At 44.7% G+C, this 19,888-nt stretch overlaps 1 protein-coding gene across 2 annotated transcripts; it reads left to right on the forward strand.

Moving 5' to 3' along the window:
- The first annotated feature begins 2 nt into the window (after nt 1-2).
- On the forward strand, nt 3-15,039 carry LOC148759143 (forkhead box protein M1-like). Of its 2 annotated transcripts, XM_088802096.1 has the most exons (11): nt 4-212; nt 2,026-2,574; nt 3,173-3,324; nt 5,199-5,390; nt 6,266-6,394; nt 7,057-7,101; nt 7,732-7,801; nt 7,968-8,143; nt 10,990-11,154; nt 13,130-13,270; nt 14,475-15,039. In XM_088802096.1, exons 2-11 carry the CDS (start codon nt 2,073-2,075, stop codon nt 14,589-14,591), a joined length of 1,689 nt encoding a protein of 562 aa, XP_088658222.1. In that variant the 5' UTR covers nt 4-212; nt 2,026-2,072; the 3' UTR covers nt 14,592-15,039. The 2 variants fall into 2 exon arrangements, with proteins under 2 accessions (XP_088658225.1, XP_088658222.1); XM_088802099.1 differs by lacking the exon at nt 6,266-6,394 and having other exon boundaries at nt 3-212.
- Nucleotides 15,040-19,888: the final 4,849 nt, after the last annotated feature.

Genomic DNA, 19,888 nt, shown 5'->3' on the forward strand with positions numbered 1-19,888 from the left:
GCTCCGGTGCCCGACCCCACCCCCGGCCCCCAGCCCAGGACCCCCTCCCCTCCCGGGATCCCCCGGGATTCCCCACCCCTCCCGCACCGCCGGGGACCCGGCTGGCCTGGCGCGAGTCCCTGTCCGGGACCCTGGCTCGGCCCCCAGGTTGGAGGAGCCCGGAGCCGCCCTAGGAGCCACAGCCCAGCAGCAGCGGCGGCTGCAGCCGTGAGGTGAGCGGGAGCGGAGGAATGAAGGCTGAGGCCGGGCCTTGGAGGAAGCAGGGAGCAAGGTCTCGGGTGCCGAGGTCAAGGGGTCGCGCAGTAGGGCGCGGGACAAGAGTTGAGATTTGGGGCCACCGGGAAGGAGGTCTGAGCGAGGGTGCAAACTTTTTCTGCATCCACCCCCCTGGCCTGTCCTCACTTCTTTCCCAAAGCACCCCGTGGGCTTCCCTGGAAGTTTGACCTCTGCACCCTCCCCGCAGCCTCGGGAGGGCTGGCGTGGCCTACTTTCCTAGGCAGGCTGTAACTGGGATGAAGATTGAGCTGATTCGGCATTAAGTCAAAGACAAACCTGCCCACACACCCCCTGCTTCCAGTTGCTCTCACCATTATATACCACACTACCTCCACTCCACCATCTTCAAGGACCCTTCTGGGTCTTCAGAACCGTGCAAGGTTTCCCTGGTCAGTATGGTGGTGAGGTCCGTGGAGTCACTCTGGAAATACCCTGGGCTAGAGAAAGTGTTGGCAATGATAGGAAGAGGCTGGTCAGAAAGTAGAAGGGAATATTAATCCTTAGACCCAAAAGATATCTTTGGGGAGTGGGGAGGGAATAATAGTATTTACTGACTGATGGGAAAGGGAGGAAGGCTTGAAGAGCTATAAGGTGGAAGTAAAACAGATTTGAAATGAGAGGAAACCTAGGTATAAAGGAAAGGGAGGAAGGAGGCCAATGACAAATGTCATATGAGTGTGAGTCATTTTCAGGGAGATATCAGATGTCCTAAAAAATAAACAGCCCATTCCCTTGTCAAAGTACCTCTATTTAGCTAGGATTACACAATTTTACATAATGGTAGAGTATATGTCTATTAAAATCAGCAAAGTACAATTATTTTTTAAATAAAACTATTTTTTTAGCATTACAAAACCGCCTTATCATATTGATGACAGCACATTTTAGTAGTCAGCAGATAAGAACTATAGTCTTGGTTCTGGGAAAGGAATTAAGTAACACAGTAACATGCTTAGAAAGTGAAAAATATGAATAAGCACATGCAAGTACTAGAATGTCACTATATAAATATTTTGCAAATTGTGAAAGAAACATGTACTTTTAAAAAATCAATGCAAAGATAATAGCCTGTGAAATGAATGGCAGCCCTCACTGTTATGCAGTGCACAGTGTGCACAAGTTTGCCATGGGCCTTGAATTGAGCAGTTCCCTTTTTATCAGAGGTCTCGTGAACTGGGGATGCTTTCTTCAGCGGTGTGGCCATAGAGCAATGGTACAATCTGCCGTTCTCCTCTGATGCTATGGGCACTGACCCTTTTATTTATAAACTAAGATGGTATAAAAATGTACAAGCTCTATCCTAAAATAGACTGGGATCAGAGTGTCGTCAGGACTCCTCATTGTCCAAATGTCCTCCTATTCCAGCAGTCCTGTCCCTACAGTCCCTGCAGATGATCTGGATTCTAATAGGCAATAACAGACATTTCTACATTTTTATAACGGTCCCTCTTGTTTCTGTAGCCAAACATTCTCAAGCTTCCAGAAGACCTTCGTCTGTGTTGACCTACATTCAGCCGAATCTCCCACTTTCCCCATTTGTATTGCTTCTGTTTGTTTCAGCTTTAGCTTTCTTTTGCCAGTAGAACTCATCTCCTTATTGTCTGAGGTCTTTACAAAGGCCCAGGGAACATTCACCTGGGCCTGTGGGCACATGCTTCTGGTCATAGGAAGAGGAACGCCTCTCTCTAACAGAACCTCCTTCTCAGCCTAACAGATCTCTGACATCGTGCTGCTCCTTGCACTTTCCAGGGTCCGTGCTTGTGATTCTCAATGGAGAGTGAAAGCACAGATTCATAATGAAAACCAGCCCCCGTCGGCCACTGATTCTCAAAAGACGGAGGCTGCCCCTTCCTGTTCAAAATGCCCCAGGTGAAACATCAAAAGAGGAGCCTAAGAGGCCCCCAGCCCAACAAGAGCCTAGTCAAGCACAGGCCTCCAAGGAGGTGGCAGCGTCCAATTCTTGCAGGTTTCCAGCTGGGATCAAGATTATTAACCACCCCACCATGCCCAACACCCAAGTGGTGGCCATCCCCAATAATGCCAATATCCAGAGCATCATCACAGCATTGACCGCCAAAGGAAAAGAGAGTGGCAGCAATGGGCCCAACAAATTCATCCTCATCAGCTGTGGCGGAGCCCCCACTCACCCTCCAGGACCCCAGCCTCAAGCCCAAACCAGCAATGATCCCAAGAGGACAGAAGTGATCCCCGAGACCCTGGGACCAAAACCTGCAGCGAAGGATGTGAATCTTCCTAGACCACTTGGAACCCTTTCCGGGCAGAGATGGGAGAGCTGTGGTACGTGGTCTGCCAGGCAAAGGGTGAGGAGCCCAGCCTGTCCCCATTGGCGGCAAGGACTGCAGTCAGTCGTGTAGATACCTGCACTAGACAGGCATCTAGCCCGAACCAGGGGAAAGTCTTGTCTTTCTTCATTCTGAAACCTTGACCCAAATCCTTTGGGTACAGTCCAAAAGATTGTAATTGTCATTTAGCACTTCTATTGCCTTCTTTATATTGGAAAAGGATTTGTTTATTGTTTCTATTTGTCCTTCCCATTGACTGGATAAAGAAGTAGGAATCTTTCTCCATCTTAATAAAGGAGAAAAATGAAGCATGAAGAGGAAAAGTTATTTTCTCTATGCAGATACTCAGTAACTCCTTTATAAGGTTGCTTTGACTAATCTCTAGGCTCAGTGTGGCTTAGAGGGAAATGCAACTTGAACTATGCCCCTGAATTTCTCCTGAAATCCATGATGGGGCCACAATAGATTCGGCCTATGCTCCCAATCCTAAGGGTAGAGGTCTTAGAGAGGTGATCCCTAAGCACCACCTTTGATGGGCCTGCCAGGCAACAGATCAGGCAGCTAAGTGGCATCTTGACTTGTTTCCCTTCTAGCTGGTGGTGAGGCAGCAGGCTGCACTCTCGACAACAGCTTGACCAACATTCAGTGGCTTGGAAAGATGAGTTCTGATGGACTGGGCTCCTGCAGCTTCAAGCAAGAGAAGGAGGGAAAGGAGAATCGCCACCTGGAGGAGAGTCAGGTTAAGGTGAACTGTCCTGTCGTTTACTAGGGAAACCAGAGCCTGTGCAGAGAGGTCCTAAGAGCGGAAATGGAGCAAGTGGCCTGTGCAGCAGAATTTCCAGGTTCTGTTGTTAGCACTTCACTTAGTGCGATTCTGTATAACTTTTGAGCTACCTTTCTGCCTGGGGTCTTTCTCCCCCATCTGCAGGGAAATTTCCTTGCCGGCAGATTCCTCTGGCTCACTGTGCTCCATCAGCACTGAGTTTAGTACCCCACCCTCAGTAAGTATTCAGGAAATGATGAAGAGATCTTAGTTTGGAAAGCTACTTAAACTTTAAAGGGCATCCCAATGGTATGAAAGGAATACAGCATTTTTAACCATGTAGTTCTCTTAGAAGATACATTAATAGCAAATAAAGTGAGTTAAATGTGAATTTTACATTCTTCCCCAGCAATCAAAATTGATTTGACCCGATTGTGTAGCCTGGGGTTGATTTTCACAGTAGCCACACACCTAGCTTCTGTTGTACATACCATATTTTGCCGTGCACAATGCGCACTGTTTTGCCCACATTTGTGAGGGAAGAATAAGGATGCGCATTATACATGGGTAGTACTAATTCTAATCTATATAAATGTTTTTAATTCTTTTATTGATGCATATGAGTTAAAAGTGTAACTCTAGAAATCAGTTACGCTATCCATATGCAAAATAATATCCTGGAATATGATCATCGGTTTTGTTGAACTTACTACGAACTTGCAATGAAAGTAATTTCAGCAAACAATTCAATGAAATGAAACAAAGAGCGACGTCTTGTCCACAGAGTAAGTGACTGTGACTTGATAAGACAGGTGATGCCGACTCTGTTACCACAGGATGAACAAGGCGACATTTCTCTTTGTACACTTGAGGCGGGAGCTGGCAATCTAGCTGATATTTTTTACAAAAATTCCTTGGAAAATTAAAACGAAAGACTTTTTTCCCCTGAAAGTTTGGGCCAAAAACGTGGGTGCGCATTATACACGGGAGCACATTATACACGGCGAAATATGGTATCCTTTATTATTTTTTTAAGTAAGTAAGTAATTTATTTTTATTTTATTTCATTTTTTAAAGAAAAATACGGTATCCTTTAATCGTTCATTCCACAACCTTTAAAAGTGAAAATTTACATGGATGTTTACAAAAGTAAAACTGAGTTGTTCATTTAAAACTTGTGTACTTTATAAAGTTATTTATATAAATATATAATACAATAAATTTATATTTATATAAATATACATTAAATAAATATATAAATTTATAAATATGTATCTAAATGTAATAAAGCTCAATATTTTAAAATGTGAATGATCAGCTCCTTGCCTAAGACTTAGCCAGATGTGTGCTTTGCAGACATTTGTCTGTCCTGTACTCTTGGAGATATTTCTCACACAAACATTGAAAGGAGATGGATTTATTCACATCACATCAGGAGTAGGAATCGGACTAAGACCTAGGTCTCTTGACCCCCAGGTCTGAAAAGTGGGTGTGCTTTTAGTGTAAAATCAATGCATTAAGAATTATAATATATGCCCAAACTTTCCTGAGAGGTTTTCAACTAGCAAACACTGGAGTTCCACTTATTATTGGTCAGTATCTTTCACAAAATGAGTAAAGACAGACAAGTGGTTCTACGTTGTCTGGGGACCGGACTGGATCATCTCTCCGATCCTGCCTAGTCCTAAACTTTTATTCTATGGAACAGCGGTCTCAGATGAGTTTGTTTCCAGTGTGATTTTATGGGACACAAGGCTTCTCTAGGGAATGTCCTTTGAGCGAGGGTGGAGGAGGTCTTGTGAATGCTTCCATGTCGTTCCTTTTTCTCTCTCCCTCTGGCTTCTTACAAACCCCAGGTTGAAGAGCCCCCGGGAGCATCGTCATCCTGGCAGGACTCTGTGTCTGAGCGGCCCCCATACTCTTACATGGCCATGATACAATTCGCCATCAACAGCACCGAGAGGAAGCACATGACCTTGAAAGACATCTACACTTGGATCGAGGACCACTTCCCTTATTTTAAGCACATGGCCAAGCCAGGCTGGAAGGTACTGTGTCCCATAACAACCAAAGTCAAGGCCACTCTGGCCTGACAGTGTGTCTGCACAGATGTGCAACAGTTTGTGTCTGGTGTCCTGAGGGAGTGTTAAGTGCAAAGGATGCTAGAACTATAAACAGTTATATCTTTTGGATTGTGACTTGATCCTGCTGAATCCAGGCAAAACCATTGATAAGAGCTGGGCAGCCTCATGTGTCACTACCAAAGGTTTATGGGGACTTTTCAGTGTAGCACTAAGTTCACTTGTGCTGCATTGAACAGCAGCTGGAGTCACTAAGTAGCCTTATGAAAAGACCTTTTTAAAAAATGCTGTCTGTGAGCCTCGTGATTCACCTCCTCTGATGTCACATATTATCTCTAGAAGGCAGGGATTCTCTCTTCATTTTGTTCATGGGAACACAGATGCCTGGAAGTCATTGCAACTCACACGACAATGTCAGTGCCACAGTTCAGGTCCTCTGACAGGTGCTCAACTCCAAGCCACAGGTTTTTTGTTTGGTTCTTCCCACAGTAGAACTTTTAACTTCACCCTCTCACCTCAACTACATTTCCTAGTTTCTGAATGCTGTTACTCGCCTATCTTGCTGTTGACTATTGCTTCACAGTCTCACTCCTCTTTCTTAGTTGGTGTTTCCCTAACACCAACCTAAGGAATGGCCTCAGCCTTAATCCCTGGATAGACGGGTTTATAGCTGAGGTGGGCGACTCTGCAGCATGACGGTCAGGGAGTGAGGCGGACACTCCACTAAGCCTGTGCTGGGTACAGTGAGTAAGGCCTGAGGCTGATTTCCCTACAGGAAACAGCAAAGGTGATGTTTCTGAAGCTAAAGCACCTCCTCTCCGGTTGTCTTTCTCTTCTTTCAGAATTCCATTCGCCACAACCTTTCTCTGCATGACATGTTTGTTCAAGAGACATCTGCCAATGGCAAGGTCTCCTTTTGGACCATTCACCCCAGTGCCAATCGCTACTTGACTTTGGACCAGGTGTTTAAGGTGCGTGTCCTGGCTCCGTCTGCATGGGGCCAGAGTTGGACGTGGTCATATCTATCTCAAAAAGGAACCAAGTTGTCCTTGTGACGAGCTTAACTGATCAGGGCAGAGTTAGAAGCCACCCAGCCCCATAGGTGATTTGCATGTAACTCACAGGATTAAGTACAGTTGACAAATACCAAATGACACTCTTTGGTGCTAAACCAGGCCATGGAGAGGATTGCTCTGATCCAAATAGAGGACATCGTGAGGCAGTGTTTCCCTAACTGCTGTGTGGATAAGAACTGCCTGGGATGCTTATTAAAATACAGCTTCCCAGGCTCCTGTTTGGGGGCTTCTGATTCAGTGGGTCTGGGATGGGTCCAGAAATATGTATTTTTAACAAGCACCTCAGGTGATTCTTACAAAGTCTGAGAAAACTTGTTTTAAAAAAGCGCTTTAGGCTGGAGGCCAGAAACCGAGCTAGCATTCAGAAGCAATTGTGTTGGGATTTCAGAGTGCCCATGCGCTCCTAGCTGTCACCATTCTCCTGGGAGGGATGGTGGTCCAGGGTGGCCCTCGGCGCCAGTCGGGAATAGGTGTTTTTCCCAATGTGATCGGCCTGGTTGACCGTGCTGGTGGTAACTTCATCTCATTTCTCTCCCACAATGCCTGACCGCCACCAGCCACTGGACCCAGGGTCTCCACAATCGCCCGAGCACTTGGAGTCAGTAAGATTCTTTCCCTCTGGCTTGGGGCTTGGCCTTGTTTTCCTTTCACTGCTCAGCATGGCTTTAGTGGACAGGGACAAGACACTAAGCAGGGGAAGGGAGCCTGTGGCTGGGTGACTGCCAGCCCTGCACACAGGGCACCCCGAGCTTCTGGGAGTGAGGCACTGTGTGACTGCCACCTCATCTCCCCAGAAGGAGGGCTTGTGCCCACTGCTCCTGCCCCTCGCATCACGAAGGCACACTGAGCAGAGCGTACGTGGCAGGAGGACATGGCACGGGTGTGGTGCGTGTGGCACAGCAACCACAGTGCATGGCGGGCCTGGCAGGTGGCAGTGTTTCCTCTGGCTTTCCTTTGCCACTCCTAGAGCTCCATGCTGTAGCATCCCTTGGGGTGGTGAGGACACATGGATGAGGTGCTGGGAACATCTGCCACCGTGCGTCTGTGTGCTGTCCACCTTTGCCACTATCTAGGCTTTGCTGGCAGTGCTCGCCTGAAATCTCCCAGAGCAGCTTCCATTTCTGGGCTGTCGGTTAGCTCAGTGCACGGTGCCAGGGCAGCCAGTGGGTGCCCCCACCGTCTCCCCACCTGATTAACCCGTGTTTCTTTCTCTCTCTGTCTGCCACACGCAGCAGCAGAAGCGGCCCAATCCTGAGCTCCGCCGGAACGTGACCATCAGAGCCGACCTCCCCCTGGGCGCACGTTAGTATGGGAGAGTGGACTTCCGGCCTGAGCCTTGCTCTGGGAGCACGGCCGGAAGGGATCAGACTCCGGATGCTGTGCCCAGCTCAGAGGGATCTGATCCCAGAGCGGATGAGAAGGGGTGTGTCCTGGACCTCTGCCCCTCACCCATCCTATTTCCTCCCAGGGCGGAAGATGAAGCCGCTGCTGCCCCGCGTCAGTTCGTACCTGGTGCCCATCCAGTTCCCGGTGAATCAGCCGCTGGTGCTACAGCCCTCGGTGAAGGTGCCACTGCCCCTGGCAGCTTCCCTCATGAGCTCAGAGCTTGCCCGCCATAGCAAGCGAGTGCGCATTGCCCCTAAGGTGAGTGGCTTCTGATTTCCTGGGAAGAGTAAAAGTGTTGAACCTACACCTGCAACGCACTCTGCTGAATGTTCCTTGAGAAGCTTATACGTCTAGTTGGGCAGACAAGGCATACATACAAAGGAAAACTTAATTATAAAAGCTAAAAAGGAATTTAGATTACAATGTAATGGTATCAGAAGGCCCATAAATACCTGATGAGTTCATAAGAATTCAGACAAGGTGATGATGATAGATGGGCTCGGAGGGTTAAGGAAGAGTTTGCAAGGGAAGTAGGTCTTAGAAAGGAGTAGATTTAGGGAAGCAAACAGGTGTGAAGAGAGCATGGAGGCAGGAGATGCCAGCTTGTGCCCAGTAACAGTGGAGGGCCTGGGTCAGTCTGGCTCCGAGTTTCTCAGCCTCGGCACTGTTGACATTTAGAGCTGGATAAATCTTTTCTGGGGGTGAAGGGCTGCTGCCCTGTGCACGGGAGGATGTTTAATGACATCCCTTGTCTCCTCCCACTAGATGCCAGGAGCACTCCCACCCCAACCTGTGTGACAATCAAAATGTCTCCAGACATGGCCAAATGTCTCCTGGGGGTGGAATCACTCCTCGATGGAGCATCACTGGTCTAGTTTGAGGGAAAGTGAGGAGATTAAGTTAAGGCCATACTGCGATGGGCTACCAAGTCTGAACTTAACCCTTTCGAGAAGGTTTTGAGAGCAGGAGCTGACCTATAACAAAGTAGGGAAAAGGGCTCCTGCCTCCTCACTGAGATGGAAATAGCATGGGCTCTGGAGTTTAGAGAGACTTGGGTTTGCTTTTGTTTTATTTAAAAAATATTTTTAAAAAATATATAAAATTATACATATCACTATATATAATTTTACATATGTGTATTAATGTGATCGTAGCATGTGTATTGTTTTTGTTTTAATGCAGTCTTTTTCCTCCTTCTTTTTGTCTCGCCTCCATTTCCCCTTCACCCACACCACCCTCGCTCCCCAAGCTAACCCATGTTTACAATTTAGAGTGCTTTCTTCCATACTTTATCCATGCTCTTAGTATAGCAGACATATATAGCCATAGTCATTTTATATATACACACACAACACAGAACATTGAAAATGGGATCATATTACACACTCTGCTTCATGGAAATTCTTCCAAACCACTTGGCATAGCTCTAATTCATTGTCTTTTTTTTTTTCTTCAATTTTTTCCCCCTTTTCTTCTTCTTTTATTGGGGAATATCGGGGAACAGCGTGCCTCTCCAGGGCCCTTCAGCCCCAAGCCAAGTCGCCGTTCTTTCAATCTAGTTGTGGAGGGCGCAGCCAAACCCCAAGCCCAGTCACTGTCTTCAATCCTAGTTGCAGGGGGCGCAGCCCACCATCCCATGCAGGAATCGAACCGGCAACACTGCTGCTGAGAGCTGGCGCTCTAACCAACTGAGCCATCTGGCCACCCTAATTATTGTCTTTTAATGGCCACATAATATTCCATGGTGTGGCTATGCCATAATTTTTCCAGCCATTCCACTTTTATGGGCACATTTTGTTTCTAGTTCTTTTGCCTTATGAACAACATTGCAATAAATATCTTTGCAAGTATCTTTCTTACTAATGCTTTCATGTCTGTGGGATAGAGTCCCAGATATGACATTGCTCAGTGAAGAGGTATTCTAAATTTTACCTGATATTGCTAGATTGCTTTTCCAAAAAAATCTGTGATAATTCACATTTCCACCAGCAGGCTATGACAAGACCTGTGTCTTTCTTTGCCAGCAATTGGTGTTATTAATCTTTTTAATATTTGCCTATCTAATGTGCATAAAGGATGTCTCCATAAACTATTTGCTTAGCAGTAAATGTGAGCACCTCCTCATTATATTTGGTCACTTGGGATTGTTCACTATGAAATGTTTATTTATGGACATTGCCCATTTTTCTACCGGGTTTCGTTAATAATTTGTGGGAGTTCTTTGTTGTTAAAATATTAACCTTGTCTTTTATGCTGAAGATATTTTTTTACTTCTATTGTTTGTTTCTGAACTTTGTTTATGGGGTCTCTTGCCACAGTAAGATACTAAATTTTTATGTGGTCAAATATGTATCTCTTCTCTTTTACAGCTTCTGGGTTTCCAGTCTTGGTTAAGAAGGGTCACCCCTACCCTCAGATTGTACATGTAGTCTCCTAGGTTCTCTTTCAGGATTTGTATGGTTTTAATTTTTCTGTCGTCTTTGTAGAAGGTATAAAATAGATATCTAATTTTATTTTACTTCAGATAGATAATGATTATGTCAGCACCATCTTAAATGCTCTATCTTCACCCCCTGGAACTGAACTACTATCTTCGTCATATATTCTTATTGGGGCGGGGGAACAGGACTTTATTGGGGAACAGTGTGCACTTCCAGGCCTTCTTTCCAAGTCAAGTTGTCCTTTCAATCTTAGTTGTGGAGGGTGCCATTCAGCCTCAAGTTTTTGTCCTTTCAGTCTTAGTTGTGGAGGGCACAGCTCAGCTCCAGGTCCAGTTGCCATTTTCTAGTTGCAGGGGGCACAGCCCACCATCCCTTCCAGGAGTTGAACCAGCAACCATTGTGGTTGAGAGCCCACTGGCCCATGTGGGAATCGAACCGGCAGCCTTCGGAGTTAGGAGCACAGAGCTCCAAACGCCTGGGCCACCGGGCCACCCCGTCATATATTCTTGTATTTTATACTTTTTAAGATTTTAAAAAGACAAAAAGAAGATCAGTTGCAGCATGTCACTTACTTTAGTCATGATCTTGTGTCCCGCCGGGCGACTGGGTTGAGTCTCGAGGCTTCAACAGCTCCCTTCCACCTTATCCCTGCTTGCCTTTCAGGTGCTGCTGGCGGATGAGGGGGTAGCCCCTCTGCCCACTGCAGGACCAGTGAAAGAGGAGAAACTCCTGCTTGGAGAAGGGCTGTGCCCTCTGCTTCCAGTTCAGTCCATCAAGGAGGAAGACATCCAGGGGGAGGAAATGCCACACTCAGGGCGGCCCATCAAGGTAGAGAGCCCGCCCCTGGAAGAGTGGCCCTTGCCATGCCCGTCTGTCAAAGAGGAGCTGTCTCAGTCCTGGGAGGACTCGTCCCACTCTCCCACTCCAAGGCCCAAGAAGTCCAGGGTCCCCAGGCGGAGGGCTCTGCACCAGCTGGCCCACTCCTTTCTGCCACACAGGGTGCTAAGTAGGTCGTGTGGGGACGGTCCTGCCAGGGTTCTGGCCAGGTCCTAAAGCACTAAACTGTGTCCCCTGAGGTAAATGAGCAGCCAAGGTTGTATCCTGTCCACGGGCCCAGGGTTATCCTGTTTGAACCTGTCCTTACTGGAAAACTTTCCAGCCTGGATGTCTCAGGGAATATGGCCCTGCAACTTCTCCTGGGTCCTTCCACAGCACGCATTACAGCTTTCTAATTAACACGAGCTGCAAAGTAAACCTCAGCTTTAAAGAGGCAACAGGGAGAAGGAAGAAAGAAGGAGCTTGGGCTCTGTATTTCCTAATAGAGGCATCTAAAGCTGTAGAACCTTGAGGGCTGAAAGGACCTGAGGAACCATTTGGTACAAACTCCTCATGTTACAGGGAGGCAGAGCGGCCCAGAACAGGGAGTGACGTGCCCAAGGTCACACAGCCTGTCAAGGCAGACTCTGGAGCCACCCCCTGCCAGGCCTTTGCCCTTTCAGTGACAGGAGAATGCCTCAGTCACCGCATTTCATCTTTTCACCCAGGCATACCTCCAGAGCCACAGCAAACACTGTCACAGTATCTCACTCCCCAAGGGGGTCTCAGAAAATCCACACTTCTCGCAAAAGCCCAAGGTCAGCCACACGTTTTAGCACAGGTTCCTCTCACTTGCTAATGGCTTGCTCTCCTCCCCCACATCGCAGGAGGTAAACTGAAAGAAGGGAGCAAGGCAGGCATGGAATTCCTGGCCTGCAGAGAGGCAGGTGGGTGTGTTCACTTGGGGGAGGTTCTCAGGTGAAGCCCACAGCCCTGCAGGGCCAAGACCAGCAGGGGGGAAGGGGGGAAGGGCGGGAAGGCTGACTCCCAGCAGGAAAAAGCACACACAAACATCACGTGTGTGAGCGGGAGGCTTTCACAACAATGTTCCCGGAGGACAGAAGAGAGAGGAGGGGAACTCCAACCAGCCTCCTGAGGCTCAGAATCAGGATTCCCCTTGGAAAGAACAGACTTTGGAATCCCCAGGTCTGAGTTCAAATCCCTTCTCCGGCATCTCCCACTGCACGAGTGGGGGGGACAGTAATGAGCCCCTCTGGGCCGTGCTCTCCTCATTTTATAAAATAGATGCCTATACGGTACCTGATGCACAAAGGTACCTGAGGCAAGAAGCACTGGTGAGTCACATCACTGAGACTTTCTTTCTGCTACAACCACCCTTTGCCCCTTTCTAAGCATCCTGGGGGCAAAAAGCATAGCCACTTTCTATCTGGGGTCAGAGAATGAGGCTGGAGAACACTGGTGTGAGACTGACTTTCTAAACCGCATCCCACGTCCCCGCTGTGGGCAGAATAACCCGAGGGGCATGCGTCTGCTCACCGCACTGTGGAGGGACTAGTCTCCATGTCACTCCCTCCAAACCACGGAAGGTTCCTAGGGCAGGAGGACCAGTCCCCCCCTCAGCTCTCCCACACCAGTCACCAAAGTTCTGCCTTTGGAAACCGTTTGTCATGTGTAATAGATGTCACCTGACACTTCACATCCCTGGAGGGCACTGGGAGGAAGAACCGGGAGGGTGACAGATAAGGAAACTGAGGCAAAGAAGTTCGACTGTCCGCTGCCACCTGGCAGTCAGCCCAAGGCCAGTTCTCCTCAGTGGCTGGCAGCAGTGAAGCCATGCTGGGCAGGCGTGGCAGAGTGAGCGCTCAGGGATCTAAGGGCAAACACAGGGCAGTGAAGCAGAGACCAGCGGGTTCATATACTGCTGCCTCACAGCTGCCAAACCGTTTGTCCCCCGCGCTCTCCCCAGGATCTCACAAGGGGGGGCCTCAGCAAACTGAGACCTGATGGAATTCTATCGGTCCCTCCCCTTCAATGGATTCCTTGGAGATGTGCGTGTGTGAAGGTAAAGCTGGAACATAATGGGAACCTTTGGAAAGACAGCCAGCAGGTACATAATTCACAGATCTTAACATTAACAATCTTTTACCTCTTTAGAAGTTTACCAATAAAAACTAGGTGTTGGCCAGTTTGGAGCCAGTCCTTGAGACTGCAGCCCCTGGGCCCCGCTTGCATTCTATTCATGGCTACTGTCTTTTCTTAACCCCGAGCTGCCCTTCTCCCTCCCCACGTGCTGGATGCGACAAAATATTTGCCAGTGAATGGAACTAGGTGTCCTGTTCTGTTTAAATATATATACATATATGTGGACCAGGAACCCAACAGGAGACACAGGTTAACCATCCTCATCCTTGCATCACCGCCATCTACATCGTGCTCTCTACATGCCAGGCAGGTGCTAGGTACTTCAGATATGTCAACTCACTCAATAGTGACAATAACCTTGTGAAATAGGTGCTTTATTATCACCATTTTCAGAGGAGAAAGGGGTCGTAAAGAACTTGTCCAAGGTCACACAACTGGGGGATGATGGCCAGGATCTGAACCAGGACATGTGGCCTTAACCATCTCCTATGCTGCTTCTCAGCTCCACTTCCAGGCCACCCCCGTCACTTCCCAGGCCCTGAGGTGACAGCCTGGCAGGCCAACTCTGAGGCCCTGAGGTTCCAGTACCTGTAATACTGCCTCCCAAGGTGCTTCCTCCCGCTTGCCGGAGCACAGGACTCAGACCTGCATGCTGGGCCCCACCAGTGCTCCCTCCGTGGCCTCCTGCCTCCTCCTCCAGGCTGGGATGAGATACAGGAGGAGACGGGGGCCAGAATTCCGCCATGATATTCTGCTCCCACTGACTCAGAACCCCAGAACAGATGGACCGGGGAATTTCTGAATGAGCAACTAACCACAGAAGCACACAGTTATGTAAATCAGCCTGGGACATAGAAAGAAAGAAACCTGTTTTTCCAGTTTAGAGTAGGTGATGGTTCTGGGATGGACCATGTCCTCTTCACCTTGTAACTTCAGTGCTTGTTGTAGTACCTTAGCACATGCTTGTTGAATAAATGAATGAAGAATGAGACAATCAGAAGCTGAAACTCAGCAGGAAGAGCAGTTAACTCAGTGTGCAGCCATGGGCAAGTGATATGTAATAGTAATCTCCTATTGGGTAGTGGAGTCTTCATAGGTTTTTTTCATTCTTCTTAACATGTATACTTACATTTTAGATAAAGAGTATGATTCTTTCTCTTTTTTTCTAGCTGATGCTGAACTTCAATCTGAATACCGTCTACTTTGCTCTAATATCTAGTGATGATCTAGTTTTGAATGCATCACAAGAATATATGTCGTTTTTGAGTAAGAACTATATGATCTGAAATATAAATAGTTCACCTTTACTGGGCTGTTTACATAGCATTTTCCTTCTTTCCCATTAAACATATGGCATGTGAAAATCCTTACTGAAGGAAAATATTTTCGTTTCATATGTGTATATGAAAATCTATATAGTATTCAAACTGTGTTTCTTGGCGTCTAACTAGCTTTGGAGCAGATTTTGTGGATGAAAACAAGCAGTGTTAAGTTTTACATACTCATGCTGCCCAAATACTAGCTGTTTATCCAACACCCAAACAACCAAGTTGTCATTAATACTGCAGTGGTGTAAACTGATAGCTATTTTTCAATTTTCCAATATTTATCACTGTGTATGAACCTAAAAATTTTCACAGACATCATTTTGATATCTGCTGTTATGGTTACGATCAATGTTTGGATGTATTACAATTGTTATAGTGCCATAAATCTGATTATATTAATATATAATTTTTTTTTTAATTAAATTTATTGGGGTGACAATTGTTAGTAAAATTACATAGATTTCAGGTGTACAATTCTGTATTACATCATCTATAAATCCCATTGTATGTTCATCACCCAGAGTCAGTTCTTCCATCACCATATATTCGATCCCCCTTACCCTCACCTCCCCCCCCACCCCCCTTACCCTCTGGCAACCACTAAACTATTGTCCGTGTCTATGAGTTTCTGTTTCTCATTTGTTTGTCTTGTTCTTTTGTTGTTTTTGGTTTATATACCACATATCAGTAAAATCACATGGTTCTCTGCTTTTTCTGTCTGACTTGTTTCGCTCAGCATTACTCTCTCAAGATCCATCCATGTTGTCACAAATGTTCCTATATCATCTTTTCTCACTGCCGAATAGTATTCCATTGTGTATATGTACCACAACTTCTTTATCCATTCATCTATCGAAGGACATTTTGGTTGTTTCCATGTCTTGGCCACCGTAAACAAAGCTGCAATGAACATTGGAGCACACGTGTCTTTATCTCTAAATGTTTTCAGATTTTTTGGGTAGATACCCAGGAGAGGGATTGCTGGGTCATACGGCAATTCTATTCGTAATTCTTTGAGGAACCTCCACACTGCCTTCCATATCGGCTGCACCAGTCTGCATTCCCACCAACAGTGTATGAGGGTTCCTTTTTCTCCACAACCTCTCCAACATTTGTTACTATTTGTCTTGTTGATGATAGCCATTCTGACTGGGGTGAGGTGATATCTCATTGTGGTTTTGATTTGCATTTCTCTGATGATTAGTGATGTTGAGCATTTTTTCATATGTTTATTTGCCATTTGTATGTCCTCTTTGGAGAAATGTCTCTTCAAGTCCTCTGCCCATTTTTCAATTGGGTTGTTTGTTTTTTTGTTGTTGAGTTGCATGAGTTCCTTGTATATTCTGGATACTAGCCCCTTATCGGAGGCACTGTTAGCAAAAATCTTCTCCCACTCAGTTGGTGGCCTCTTTATTTTGTCAATGGTTTCTTTTGCTGTGCAGAAGCTTTTAAGTTTCATATAGTCCCATTCGTTTATTTTAGCTTTTACTTCCATTGCCTTTGGAGTCAAGTTCATAAAATGCTCTTTGAACCCAAGGTCCATAAGTTTAGTACCTATGTTTTCTTCTATGCAGTTTATTGTGTCAGGTCTTATGCTTAAGTCTTTGATCCATTTTGAATTAACTTTGGTACATGGTGACAAATAGCAGTCCAGTTTCATTCTTTTGCACGTGGCTATCCAATTCTCCCAGCACCATTTATTGAAGAGGCTGTCTTTGCTCCATTGTATGTTTTTAGCTTCTTTGTCAAAAATTATCTGTCCATATTTATGTGGTTTTATTTCTGGGTTCTCAATTCTATTCCATTGGTCTATGTGTCTGTTTTTCTGCCAATACCATGCTGTTTTGATTATTGTGGCCCTGTAGTACAGGCCAAAGTCAGGAAGTGTGATACCTCCATTATAGTTCTTTTTTCTTAAGATTGCTTTGGCTATTCGGGGTCTTTTGTGGTTCCAAACAAATCTGATGATTTTTTGTTCTATTTCTTTAAAATATGCCATTGGGATTTTGATGGGGATTGCATTGAATCTGTATATTGCTTTGGGTAATATGGCCATTTTAACTATGTTGATTCTTCCAATCCATGAGCATGGAATGTCTTTCCATTTCTTTGTGTCTTCTTCAATTTCTTTCAAAAATGTCTTATAGTTTTCAGCATATAGGTCTTTCACATCCTTGGTTAAGTTTATTCCTAGGTATTTTATTCTTTTTGCTGCAATTGCAAAAGGAATTGTTTTTTGTATTTCTTTCTCTGAGATTTCATTGTTAGTATATAGGAAGGCAATGGACTTTTGTGCGTTGATTTTGTAGCCGGCAACTTTACTGTATTCGTTGATTGTTTCTAATAGCTTTTTGGTGGAGTCTTTAGGGTTTTCTATATATAGCATCATGTCATCTGCAAAGAGTGATAATTTAACTTCTTCATTCCCAATTTGGATGCCTTTTATTTCTTTCTCTTGCCTGATTGCTCTGGCAAGGACTTCCAACACTATGTTGAAAAGCAGAGGTGATAGGGGACATCCCTGTCGTGTTCCTGAACGTAGAGCAAAGGGCTTCAGTTTTTCTCCATTAATTATGAGATTAGCAGAGGGCTTGTCATATATGGCCTTTATTATGTTAAGGTATTTTCCTTCTATACCCATTTTATTAAGTGTTTTAATCATAAATGGATGTTGTATCTTGTCAAATGCTTTTTCTGCATCAATTGATATAATCATATGATTTTTGTCCTTTATTTTGTTTATGTGATGTATCACATTGATGGATTTGCGTATGTTGAACCATCCTTGTGCCCCGGGGATGAACCCCACTTGGTCGTGATGAATAATCTTTTTAATGCATTGTTGTATTCGATTTGCTAGAATTTTATTTAGGATTTTTGCATCGGTATTCATTAGAGATATTGGTCTGTAGTTTTCTTTTTTTGTGCTGTCCTTACCAGGTTTTGGTATCAGGGTAATGTTGGCCTCATAAAATGAGTTAGGGAGTACTGTCTCTTCTTCAATTTTTTGGAAGAGTTTGTGCAGAATTGGTATTAGATCCTCTTTGAAGGTTTGGTAGAATTCACTAGTGAAGCCATCTGGTCCCGGACTTTTGCTTTTGGGAAGGTTTTGGATGACTGATTCAATTTCGTTACTGGTGATCGGTCTGTTTAGATTTTCCACTTCTTCATGGTTCAGCCTTGGAAGGCTATATGTTTCTAAGAACTTGTCCATTTCTTCTAGGTTGTTGAATTTGGTGGCATATAGTCCTTCATAGTATTCTTGGATGATCCTTTGTATTTCTGTGGTGTCCGTGATAACTTCCCCTTTTACGTTTCTGATTTTGTTAATCAGTGTCTTCTCTCTTTTTATCTTAGTAAGTCTAGCCAAGGGTTTGTCAATTTTGTTAATCTTTTCAAAGAACCAGCTCTTTGTCACATTAATTTTTTCTATTGTCTTTTTGTTCTCTATTTCATTTATTTCTGCTTTAATTTTTATTATTTCCTTTCTTCTGCTGACCTTGGGTTTTACTTGTTCTTCTTTTTCTAGTTCTTTAAGGTGTAACATGAGGTTATTTATTTGGGAGTTTTCTTGTTTCTTGAGATAGGCCTGTAATGAGATAAATTTCCCTCTTAAAACTGCTTTCGCTGCATCCCAGAAATTTTGGTAGGATGTATTTTCATTGTCATTTGTTTCTATGTATCTTTTGATCTCTCCTCTAATTTCTTCTTTGACCCAGTCCTTCTTTAAAAGTATGTTGTTTAATCTCCATGTATTTGTGTTTTTCCCCGCTTTCTTTTTACAGTTGATATCCAATTTCAAAGCCTTGTGATCAGAGAATATGCATGGTATGATTTCAATCTTCTTAAATTTGTTGAGACTGATTTTATGTCCCAATATATGGTCTATCCTTGAGAATGTTCCGTGTACACCAGAAAAGAATGTATAGTCTGATGTTTTAGGATGAAGTGCTCTATAAATGTCAATTATGTCCATTTCATCTAATGTGTCATTTAGGGCTACTATTTCGTTATTTATTTTCTGTTTGGATGATCTATCCATAGCTGTCAATGATGTATTTAAGTCCCCTAGTATAATTGTGTTTTGGTCAATTTCTCCCTTTAGTTCTGTTAGTAGTTGCTTGGTGTATTTCGGTGCTCCCTGATTGGGGGCATAAATATTGATGACTGTTATGTCTTCTTGTTGTACAGTCCCCTTCACCATTATGAAATGTCCATCTTTATCTCTTGTTATCTTTTTCACCTTGAAGTCTGTTTCATCTGATATCATTATGGCTACACCTGATTTTCTCTGGGTACCATTTGCTTGGAGTGTCAATTTCCACCCTTTCACTTTGAGTCTATGCTTGTCCTTGTAGCTGAGATGTGTCTCTTGGAGAAAGCATATGGTTGGGTTTAGTTTTTTGATCCAATCTGCTACTCTGTGCCTTTTTATTGGTGAGTTCAGTCCATTTACATTTAGGGAGATTATTGATATGTGAGGATTTCCTGTCATTCTATCTTTAGTTTTCTGGTAAGGCTGTGTCTCCATTGTTTCTTTGCCTTTTTGTTGTTGTCTATTATTTCTGTGTGGTGGTATTCTATGATGTTTCCCTCTGTTTCTTCTTTTATTTCAGTATATATTTCAATTCTGGATTTATTTGGAGTGGTTACCCTTAAGTTTATGTAAAAGAAAGTTTGATATTTAGAGTATTCCATTTTCTTCAGCACGCTTACTTTCTCCATTCCCATATGCCGGTTCAGGCTTTTACTCTCCCCCTTTTTGAGTTTTGGTTGCCACAAATTGTCCCTGTTGATGGTGGTCGAATAGCCTCCTTTAGTATTTCTTGTAGTGCAGGTCGTGTATTAGAAAATTCCCTCAGCTTCTGTATGTCTGGAAAGGTCTTTATTCCTCCTTCATATCTAAAGGATATCTTTGCTGGATATATTATTCTTGGCTCATGATTTCTCTCTTTTAATAGTTTGAATATTTGGTTCCACTCCCTCCTGGCTTGTAGAGTTTCTGCTGAAAAATCTGATGATAATCTAATGAGCTTTCCTTTGTATGTTACCGTCTTCTTTTCCCTGGCTGCCTTGAGGATTCTTTCTTTGTCGTTGATTTTAGACAGCTTCAATACAATGTGCCTTGGAGAAGGCCTGTTGGGATTGAGGTAACTAGGTGTTCTATTTGCTTCTTGGATTCGAGGGTCCAGTTCTGTCCACAAATTTGGGAAGTTCTCATCAACAATTTGTTTGAATATATTCTCTGTTCCCTT

Source organism: Rhinolophus sinicus, chromosome 1 (assembly GCF_057876585.1).
Source record: "Rhinolophus sinicus isolate RSI-liver-muscle chromosome 1, RSI-T2T, whole genome shotgun sequence".
Classification (NCBI taxonomy): Eukaryota; Metazoa; Chordata; class Mammalia; order Chiroptera; family Rhinolophidae; genus Rhinolophus; species Rhinolophus sinicus.

Coding starts and splice junctions, on each gene's coding strand:
- LOC148759143 (XM_088802096.1), top strand. CDS start 2,073: ATGAAAACCAGCCCCCGTCGGCCACTGATTCTCAAAAGACGGAGGCTG. Junction 5,391..6,265: donor TGGCCAAGCCAGGCTGGAAG/GTACTGTGTCCC, acceptor CTCTTCTTTCAG/AATTCCATTCGCCACAACCT. Junction 13,271..14,474: donor TTTGGAAAGACAGCCAGCAG/GTACATAATTCA, acceptor CTTTTTTTCTAG/CTGATGCTGAACTTCAATCT.